Source organism: Tigriopus californicus, chromosome 6, assembly GCF_007210705.1.
Source record: "Tigriopus californicus strain San Diego chromosome 6, Tcal_SD_v2.1, whole genome shotgun sequence".
NCBI classification, from domain to species: Eukaryota; Metazoa; Arthropoda; class Copepoda; order Harpacticoida; family Harpacticidae; genus Tigriopus; species Tigriopus californicus.
In genome coordinates this window covers 11,575,574-11,586,704 of record NC_081445.1, presented here as the reverse complement: position 1 = coordinate 11,586,704, position 11,131 = coordinate 11,575,574, and the positions used below count along the sequence as shown (strand labels likewise).

At 43.5% G+C, this 11,131-nt stretch overlaps 1 protein-coding gene across 7 annotated transcripts in view; it reads right to left on the bottom strand.

The window, feature by feature from the left end:
* LOC131882837 (zinc finger protein rotund-like) overlaps nt 1-11,131 on the bottom strand; it is a 79,128-nt gene that overhangs the window by 45,632 nt on the left and 22,365 nt on the right. For 2 of the 7 annotated variants that reach the window (XM_059230118.1, XM_059230119.1), the window contains exon 1: nt 9,227-10,398. The exons of 3 other annotated variants lie outside the window; for them this stretch is intronic. In XM_059230118.1, the coding sequence (XP_059086101.1) occupies nt 9,227-9,475 (249 nt within the window). In that variant the 5' untranslated portion in view covers nt 9,476-10,398. Of the gene's footprint in view, nt 1-9,226; nt 10,399-11,131 lie in introns of those variants that run through there. 2 more of the 7 variants (XM_059230122.1, XM_059230123.1) reach the window with 1 other exon arrangement.

Sequence of the window (11,131 nt, the reverse complement as noted above, 5' to 3'; positions counted from 1 at the left end):
GGTCGAAATTCATCATCCCGGCTCCTTTTTGGAATTGGAAAAAGTCCTTGGAACGTGGGACGTGGGGAGAACGCCAAAGCTCGTCGTGCCACGAGAAAGATTTGTATTCCAAACGCTTCAACAATTGCAGTTCTTTGTGGAAACAGCTCTTTTTGGCACCAACTTTATGACAGCCATTCTTTCTAGTTAGTCAAAGCCCTCTTACGAAAGGGGGCGTGTCGAACACCTCGGACACTTTCGTAAAGCGGGTAATCACGGTCAGAATTACGAGAACTTCTAGAGAGTCCTAACCAGAGAAGCTTTTGACCCCCTCTACCAATAAGCCTTCATGTAACGGATTTGCTAATGATCAACCAATATTCCTTAACCAAACAGTCTTCACTCTTCATAGCAATCTCTGTCACATACAGTTGGCATTTACCCTGTTCCACGAATGGACCAGAAGTGGTCATAGGAATGATAGCATGAGAGAAAACTTCCACTAGCCCTCTATGGCCCATTGGAGAAGTTTTGCTTGCTTCCCCTTCCTTCCCCTAGCTGTCTTGAAAAGAAATATTAGAAAAGTGCAATTTTTTGGCACGCCTAAGACTGTGGTCTTTCTTCCTGGTTGGTGTGTATCCTCCCCCAAAACATACGGAATGTTTTTCGGGTGGGGTCCAGAAAATCTCAGAGGATGGATGCATTGCTGGTTTTGTTTGAAAGCGCAGAGAAAGAAAGGAAAAATGAATGAATCAAGGGGAACAAAATGTTTGCTCAAGGATAATCACCGCTTTGAGGTGAATGTGTGACCGAAAGAATCCTTGAATTTTGCAAATTTCAACCAAAAACCAAACTTGAACAGAGTGGTTGCTTGTCAGCGATGCAGTTTTTTCCGAAATGCATTTGGTCGTGGCCACAGGAAAAACTTGCGCTTTGTATTATGAACCCGACCAATTCTGATGATCACTTTTTTCAAGAACTAAACTGCGAGATGTGAACTATTTCTTACGTCATGATTATCTGGCACATCCGACCAACGTTATGACTCAATATTTTGTACCATAGAGACAAAAAAGACTGAGGTTTTAAAAAAGATTTGTCCGAGGGTGCATCAAACGCATAGAAGACTGGTGTGTACAAATTTGCTTAATCATCCTTTAGTTTACAAGTAGCAATTTTTGCATAATTAGAAGAGTATACTCTATCGGCAATAAGCATTACTAACTTCATCTAAGACGAAGTGTGCGAAAAGATAACTTAATCATGTGACAAAATTACCCCAAGCAGGCCTGGAAAAATGCCAGATTTTTTTACTGAAGTAATCAGTCCAAGGTGTATATCTCAAAAAAAGAAATCGTATAAAGTCAGGTGTTATTTGGTCGGGAATGCAAAAGGCTCATGGCGTTCACAAGTAAACAATGGTTTGTAAACGATGATAGTCTTGGAAGCTCTTTCTCCTCCCTTGTGAACATATAATTCTGAGGATTTCGGGAGCAATTTCGCCCCGAGACAAAACAACCCACCACTAAAGTCAAGATGATGGAAAACTTTTTTGATGGACCATCATGCACCACCCCGACGACCATTGAAAATGAGAAGCCACGCAGATGGACCAATGGATAGATGGATGGTTGGACGACGCACCAACTTCAACTTCAGCAGGAATCAAACCAAAAGTCACTTGGGGTCCAAGACACCCGAAATTTGCAGGACACTGATACAGTATTATAAAGTGTTTAATCGAGAATGCACCACGGGTCAAAACGAGAGCGAGAGCGACTAATGTAGACGAGGATTAAAGCCAGACTTGCAGTTCCTAAATGACCTTCAATTGGACCATACTCACAAGGCTCAGTTATCAAGGCTGGATGTTGGTCGACAAGAACAATCAAAATGGTCCTCTCTTCAGGATTAGAACCATTGAGTCAAGCAAAAGATCAACAAGTTTATTTTCGTTGTGAATCAATAAAGAGACAAGTCTCTTGGGTTTGAACCCACGCCTCTTCACGTGATATTTTGTAAGTGTTACTTAAATTAACACTTATGACATAGCTTTTAAAGTATTCATAAAACTATGAATTATGTAAATGTTGAAGATTAGAATCACTTTGTGTTTGACTTGAAATTCATTCTAAATTGATGCTAATATTGTCACTCCAATAGACATGAGGCGGCAGATTCAAATTCGTTATTAGACCCAAATCTTGAAAAAAAGCATGAATTAACTGGCTGAAAATCATTCAGAAACAACGGTTTTAAACCTTTTAACCTTACCCTCAAAAAATGGTTCAGTGTTTCAATTGCATTTTGATGGGGTTTACGACTAGACCAAGTGCCTAAATTGACGAGAATTTCGATCCTATAATGCATAATGAAAATGGCATAGTAGGGAAATGAGGAGAGGAATGAGTGCTAAAAAAGCCGGGCATTTCTTACTGAAATGAGTGTGTGCTCAAGTGTTACCAGGGTGACCATTCTCACACTGATTTATGGCCAGAGAACGAGAGGCTCGTCATCTTTTCGATATTTGGCATTTGTGAATGTTGCTAATCAAACTTTTAGGTTGATTACAAAAAATATACACTCAAAGATTCCCAAGGGAAGTTCGTGCTTTCCAATCACGGGTTATGAAGCAGGGAATAATTAGGCAAACAGAAAGAATGCTGTCATTTTGTATTCCTTCTTAATCCGTAAACATAACGCTTGGTCTTGAAGCTATGAAAACATGATCATGTGTTGTAGTAAAATAAGATTATGGTATATTTCTTGTGTGGTGAACCGTTTCAGGATTTATTCAAGCATTTGTGAAAACACTTGTTCCAAACTAACGAGCGAAGTAGTTCAAAAATCAGAGCAACAAACTACTAAAAAGGGGAAAAAACTCCTATTCGACTAAATTAGAAAGTCATCCTTAAACAAACTGCTTTCAGATCAATAGTTGGCAAAGTCATTAACTCGTTTATGAAAGGACCGCAAAGTTTCGTAGATATCGACCGACCTTCTACGTCATCAATATTGAAAGTATTGTTTTAACCCACAAATAAAACGGTCTTTACAAAAACCAGCTTTCCATTAAAACTAGGTCATGCGAGAGTAAAAAGAAAAGAAGCTGTTCCGGGATTCATGATTAAAATTTCTCTAGGTACGTAAAATTGGCATCCCTGTCTATCACACATTTTGCCCCAAAAAGGACCACACTGAGTTGATGCAAATGGTTCGCAATGAGTTAATGTGGGTTGTCACCGGGATCAAATCAAGTAAAAAAAGGAGTAAAAGGGGAGGCCAAGATCCATTTGGGGTTCCCTTCGTTTTGGCGGAGACTTGATCCGAACAAAGGGAGGTAGTTGTTGAAGAAGTAATGCGAGAGAGGGAGTTGCACTTTTTTGTCTGGTGTCTGGTTAAGGGCTCAAAAAATTGCAAAGGAAGGTAAACAGTGTTGCATGCAAATCCTGAATAGCTAAAGACTTCATCTCAACCGGAACAGCTAAGGGGGAATCCTCGTTTTCTACCCACATGAAGGGCAAATAATCGGTTATTATACTAGACAATACCCTAAGTGCAGATGTTCTGAATGTTGATGGATTTTGAAGAAACATAGGTGGAACACGTACTCACCTGAAATGTGAAGAGAATTTGGTCGTTATTAAACATGGGAGGGTTTGAAATCGTTCAACTAGATGGCGCGCAAGTGTGGAACATTGTTCCACGTTGACTGCTCTGATTAGAAGCGCCCTCTAGGTTGTAGTAGAGTGTTCCAATTGGGAACAAAGTCGTCTGATATAGTCCATAGGAATGTCAGAACGGTGTACGAATCCATAAACGTGAATGGCATGAATGAGTGAAAGTTCAGGTAACTGGAGTATTTGTTCCCGGAACAAAGACCCTGTGCGCACTTTCTTTGTCTCACGATGTTCCCATAATGCTCTGAAGCTAATCCGAGAGACAACTCAAGCACGCAACGTTGCACAATTATTAATCTGGGTCAATGAGAACGGCTTTTTCATCAGGACCTTCAGTGGTCCACTCGTGTTCCCAATGTTCCATCATCGGCCCCATTGCCCATTTCTATCAGCCCGTCTCTTTTCCAAGACTGTTTTTGTGCCTCTTTTTTACTTCTTCCAGTGTTCCCGAGTGTTCAATTCAGGGATGCCGCAGACATCCCCGCTAGGCCAGTCTAATTGGCCAATCAGCCTTCAGTCCGTTGAAAAGACCACACTTTTTACCCCTGTTTGATCGGCCATCGATGAAAAGTTTTGCGGTGGTCTTCATGAGCCTAATCAGGGGATTGGCCTCAATCTCCGACTTTTTTTGGACTTTTAACAGTGTTCCCTGACATGAAAAGGAACAACATGATTCATCACATGCTAGACGATAACTCCAGACAGGCTTTTCCTGTGTAGGTTTTTGTCATTACAAGATCAAGTTGCTCTTCTATCAAGCTTGAGTATCTTCAAAACAAGAGGCAGCCAAGACAACAATTGCAAATGTTTCCAGGATTCCATTGTTGTTGGTCTAAAATAATCCAAGGTGGTTCCAAAATTAAGGGTTGCCAATGTATCGAGTTTGGTACGTTTGCCGTTCCCCTTTGTGTCGAAAATGATGTTGGTAAAAGCACCAATTTTTGGAAGGGAGCTCCCCAAAGTGGGTGGTTCCCATTGGTGATGGAGCTTCTGGAACAACTTGGTCTAATTGCATGTCTAAACGAACCAGAATTTTTTGTCTCTGCTGAAGTTTTTTGCTGGCGGAGCGCGAGAAATTCCCTTGGAACACTGAATGAAACCAGACAAACGCACGAACTTACACTAGACTCACCAGAGATAAGCCTCACTCTTGGAAATGTGTGAAAAAGTAACTTTCTACAAGTTTGGAATTGAATCTTAACAGGACACCATTGATGGTAAAGGCGAGCAATATTGCTCAGCCAAAAGAAGTAAGAAATTCCTTTACATTGGGGTCGACTAAGCAAATCTTTGCGAAGGAAGGAGAGCAGAATTGATGACGAGGAAAAGGAGCAATGGAAAGACAAAGAAATTCCTCGACATTTTTTTGCCCCAAAGAAACCAACATGATGGGAACACAACTGTGCCATGTCGACAAGAGAGAGACGATCTTCCTTCGGGCTTCTCCTTTCTGCAGAAGATCCGTGCAGGGTGCCACACAGATATTGGGAATTTTCTCTCATTCTTTGGAGGTTTTAATGTGCTTCAGGGAATCTTATCTTTGTGGTAATGATGCTCTAAGTTTCAAATGCTAGGACGTTTGAAGGTTTAAAAGAGTAAAAGTTTCATTTCCAATGCATTGATTTAAAAACAACACAGAGATTTCACAAACTTTTTCAAAAATGATTTTCATCAATATAAGTCGCCTCAAAAGGCACTCCATTTTTAGAATGCTTCGAAGATGTCATGGCGTATTAATGTGAATAGTTGAGAGGAAAACAAAAGTGTTTTGTGTTAAAATGCAGTACCTTGTGGTGGTGACATGCTTACCCCTTAGTATAAAGTAAAACTCTTTTTTTAGCTATGTTCAAGACATCAGGAACTTATCCGAGGCGAAGTGCGGATCTTGCATAAAATCTAATCCAATCTCTGCTCCATTACATGTTGCCCAATTAATGATCATGGGCAGAAAAAAAACTGAAATGATTCCTCGTTATGATGCAGCACCCTGTGGTGGCAACAGCCATAATAATGCACCAGCACCAAGTTTCGTACTCACTCCTCGATATGACGAAGACGAAGAAGGGAAAAAGTCAAGCAAATATGGTTGACAAAAAATGTCATGTTCTTCCCTGTACACTAAATCCACTCTCTGCATGTGAGTGAGTGAGTGTGCCTGGTCTTGAAGTGACACGGAACCCCTGTTTTTGGCCTGCAACCACGTTCGTTCGTTATTACACGCGGGAATCCATAATTTTTTGCTCCTGTCGCGTAAAACAAACGAACCTTGTCTACTCCGACTAATAACTTGACAATAGTGAAAGCCTGCCTCGTTTTTCTAACTAACGAATAAAACAAAGAACCTTTTACTTTTTAAGACATCACAAGTACCAGGTCCTGGTTAGATAGCCGGACAGCCAGCCAGCCAGTCAGTCAGTCAGTCATTTTCTAGTGTCCAAGGACCTTGAAACGCTCCATGTTGTTTGGGAGCTTTGAACGTGGATTCATCCAGACAACGATCAAGTGAAGTCAAAATCCAGACAGTCGACAACATGGTTCGCTCTTTCATTCGTTCGCTCCTTCGTGAATCGGACTGGCTGGATGGATGGATCGACTCTCAAAGCACTCTTCATAATCGAATGTCTGGTCTGAAAAAGGCAACGGAGCCTGTAGAACGGGTATCAAAGCTCGTCTATCTCTGAATGAGTGAGTAAGTCCGCTGTGTACAAAATGTATGTACGTGTGTATTGCCTATGCTTGTACAGTGTATGTGTGTACAAGAGAACCTTTAGATATCAAGTCTGAGAAGGCCAACAGGGGAGCTGTCGATGTCGTCAGACCTTGACCTAATTTGATCAAAGTTTACACTCATGTCTCGTCGAGCTGAACCCGGCCAAGGTCAGCTCTTGTATTGCTCCTGTTGGACAACCCAATAAGTGTCAACGCCATCAATAATCGCGCCTTATTTTAATGAAACTTATTATGATTTCGAGTCTGAAGCCAGAACTAGTTGAACCAAAGCTTTGAAGCAAAGTAACGTCAAATGTTGGGGGGCCTCTTTTTCCACGATTTGTATCCAAATCTGACAACGATTGTGGATGGATGGATGGATGGATGGATGGATGGTTGGCTGATGGCTCATGATCACAACCGATTATCATCATCATCATCATGATCACCGTTCAGAGAGACTCGTTGGATCTTTCACAGGTTATTCAACTCGTCTGAAGGCAACAACAACAGCAACAACACTATTGCTGCGCAATGCCAACTACCTTCAACACAGGAGAGTCGACGATCCAGGCGTACTTTCTGTGTTGCCTCGTTGCCCAGGGCATGATAATCAGGCCTAGCTCTTGACTCTCAGGTCTGCTGGCTCCGTGTCTGTGTCCGATTAGATCATCGGGGCCTATGGCCTACATGGCCGATGGATATGGGTAGGCACAACTGCGACGACCGAGGGAACAAACGAAGAAGACCAAGTCATACACAGCTTATAGGGTGATGGTGTAGGATTTACGGTACGCAATGCTTGCCAAGATTTGTGTTCGAACTCTGTCTGACTTGGAAGTTGGATGGAATGAGGGATCGACGGAGAATGGAAGCATTGAGCATTGCTATTGGAATGGTTGCTACCATTTGAGTCAGGTTTGATTGACAAGGACTACTACAAAGAGGGGAGGAAGGAGAGTAGTCGGGAGATGATGAAAGCCATCAAAAAGTCAATGCTTTTGACATTCGTTCATTTTGCGGTCAGAGTCAAGGAAGCTTTGAGGGAGTCGCTTTCTGAAGGGCTCAAGTGCAATGAGCGACAATGATGATGAGGGAAAACTACTTCGACTTTATTAAGGGTGAAGGGGGGGTAGAGTGGTACTGGTTTTCCATTTCGTCCAATGAGAGAGTGCCCGCCGAAAAAAAAAACAGTTTGGAATGGCTTTTTATGAGTTCTTCCAGGCCGTGTTGCTCGCTGACTTGGCCAATCTCTCCCTCCCCCTTTTCCCTCGTGTTCAAGAAACTACTTTCAAATTGTTGAACTTTACGCCAGGGTTGCCTTTGAAGCATGATAACCATTCCAGATTCCAGTCTTAACCATAATTATTTTAGACTAGAAAATCCTACTCCCTTTGAGGTTCCAGTAAACTCTGTAGAAGTAAGGGTATTTGTCTCACAAGTATAAGAGGTTCACTATAATTCATAAAAATCTGAGTTATTCCACATAATCATTTCAACCATCCTAATCATCTCGATCAGTCACACCTCACATCCCAAGATCGTCTTCCAACTCATCAGATCTACTACTACGAAAACAAGCTCCCGTCAAGTGCGGAGGGCAACCCTGGCGTTATTGCCAATTCAAGGTAGCGAAAGGGTTAAAAGTGAGTGTGTGAGACGAGAAGAACGAGGAGCAGAAGGGGGGAGGCTCCTTAGACTCCGCCCTCCGCCTTCCTCCTCTTTTTACTCCGTTCCTCTCCGTTCTGAGGATCGTTTTCCATATGGTGGCTGGCAGAACGGCAGCCCTTCCTTCCTTCCTTCTTTTTGCGGAAACACTGAGCCGAGCCGTGCAATATTTATTCGCAAGCCGGCGGAATTCGCATGGAGGGATGCTGCTAGCTTACGTCGTATGGAGTGAGTGAGAGAGAGAGATGATACCATGCGCGTCAACCCGGCCAATGGCAAGAAAATCGCCAAAAAGGGGTTGCGAATTGGCTTTTTTTTGCCGCCCGAGCGGTCGTTCCGTGGTGTGCAGTGTTTGTACGCAGAAGTTTTTATTCGCATTTCGCCTTGAGAGAGGTGGGTGCTTTTTTTATGGCCATGCACTTTAGATGAAAATTGCATCATGGCCTTAACTTCATGAGTCTGCGGCCAATTGGACATGATCAAAACATTAGTAGGGATGGAGCAAAAAGAGGTTTCGAAGGAAAGGTTTTTTTTTGTCTTTGGATTCAATTAAAAGGCATTGTTGATTAATTAGGTGGAATAAGTTTGAAAAGAATTCCACTCTCGTGTCGTAAGAATTGAAGCCCCCTTTTTGCGTGTATGAACTTGAAAAGTAACAAGGCCGAATAAACGAATATACGATGAAAGAGGCAGAGCCTGAGCAAAAAGGTCCTCCTTTTTATTGCCACAACTTAATATTGAGGAAAAAACAGGACAAAGAGAGAGAAAGTGAGCTATGGCCACTTGAAATCCCGGAAGATTGAATTCGCCCTTTTTGCTCGAATTCCGAATCGAGATAATCGTAAATAATTATTCCGGATGACCTCCTACCTACTCGTACCTACCCGCACACATTCACACACACAGAACACATCCAAAGGGTGGTTCAAAGCCGCAAAATGGAACGACAAAACATCGGGTGATTAATCGTTTGACGCCTCAGATAATGAGCTGTCGAAGGCGCCCTCTATGGCATTTGTATGCATGAAAATTTTCTTAGACCCACTGACCTTCCAAGTAATATACACATCCAACATCATTCCACAACACGTTCATAGTGGACCTCGGAAATAGTAATTTCAAGCCGGATCTGAGAGGGTCCGTGGAATTTAGGTTTAGAATGTGTGATTTATTGTTGCCCAGTCACTTACCAGTTCCAAATCTCCGGAGGTGATGGTGGATGAGGTCAGAACAGTAATGGAGCCTTTGTCCTCTGCTGGAGGTGATAGGCTCCAATTATTATTGCTGCTCAAGGTACCGCCCAAGGGCGGTGAAAGGGATAGGGAGGTTGGGGGTGGAACTGGGGGCTCTGGGGATGGGAAAGGGTTGGGATGAGTCTCATCAAATGAGGCCTCAAAGGGTCTGTAGTTGATTGAGGTACTTGAGGTGCTAGGCCACATGCTGTCCGGGAGGGGATGAGGTAGGGTGAGAAAAAGGTAGGTATCCGTAAGACTCGCCACGATGCCGCTGGAGTCCAATGGGGGATGATGAAATCACTTCACACTTCCAATGATCAGTCCACAGACACAGTTGTTATCTTATTTCCTTTAGAAGGCAGATGTTTTACTCTATTCAATTTGTTATGTATTGCAATGACTTTCACTTGAATTTAGAGTCAGAGTTCAGACTATCGAGTTTGCAGTTTCTGGCAAGAGATGGTGTTGTACTTTGTAGCAAATTAACAAGTTCTTGGAACTTGGGCAGAATAATCACATTTGGGTTGCTGTACTAGAGTAGAGAAAGGGGATTTTTGAAGCAGACTTATATGTTTCACATCATCAGTCTTGTTGCTCTAATTCAACAATGCCGGATTTGTCCTTTGCCATCACTTGGTACACACAATCTTCCATGATTTGTTTGCACTTCACTCGTTTCACCACTTTTTTTCAAAAGCCCATCAGGACCGGAAGGGTTCGAAAACAAGTCACCCCCATGGCACAATACTTCTTCTTTGCTTAGTTGCGATCCACAGAACGCCGCGACCACTGGTTAAACTACTCCAATTTGGATTTTTTCTCTCTCCCTCTGTTCATAGATAGGAACAGGAGTTTTTCGCCCCATCAGGGGTGGTTGTAAAAAATTTAAAGAAGCAAACTGCCCGTCGGGGTTCTTGTTCCAGCCCTTCAATGGCAGTGGCCAGGGGTGGAATGCGAACCGACACCTTCGGAAAACGACAAGAAATGTGAGCAAATGTGACACCACAACTCCGGCCCCAACGAGAGAGACGGAGAGTTAGAGAGAAAGACACATTCAAACACCGCACAGACTCTCAGACGGTGGGTGAGTCGGGAGAGTTCTTTGTCAAGTCCAACTGCATGCAGCCTCACTACTGACGGGTATTCAAGACTGGCGTGGCCCCCCGACCAGTCAGTCAGTCCCCTTTGGTAATATCAATGATGCAGTCTCACCGTCTCACCCACCACCCAACAGAGTCGATGAACTTGAAGATCGGGAGGAATGAAAGGCCAACAGCACACGATCTTACAAGCAGAGGCGCGTGGGGGGTCGGGAGTCGGGAGTCGGGACCGACTCCTTGTTTTCTGTCCCTGCCGTACCCCTCACCGTTAGACTAGGCCTGGGGCCTGAGGCGTCTGGACTACGCCAGAGGAAGCTGTAGGATGGGGAAGGGCTGTGGGGCTGAGATTGGCCAAGCAGCCACTCGCACCGTCGATCACAGTACCCCTCTTCAGCATGAGCATGGAAGGAGACCGAGAGTGTGGGGACGGGGACGATGGACAGCGTTGTTGGAGGTGCTGTGCGGTGTTGCCTATGTTAACGATGTGGCCGCAGGGCATTGAGCTGAGAGCTCCGAGGAGTTTGACTTGCCTTGGTGGTGTTGCTCAACTAGGCCCCATGCCTACCTATAGGTTAATGGCATTGCTTGCCCTTAAATTATTATTATCATTGTTGTCGTCGTCGGGCTGCGTTTTGATCGTCTGGAACTCATAATAAAATGCCTCGGAAATGGTGAGTAACCACGCCGAAATGGTCTTGCTCGCGTAATTGATCCAAAGCCGGCTTGCTTTTCAGCTTTTTTTGTATTTATTCTCCTCTCC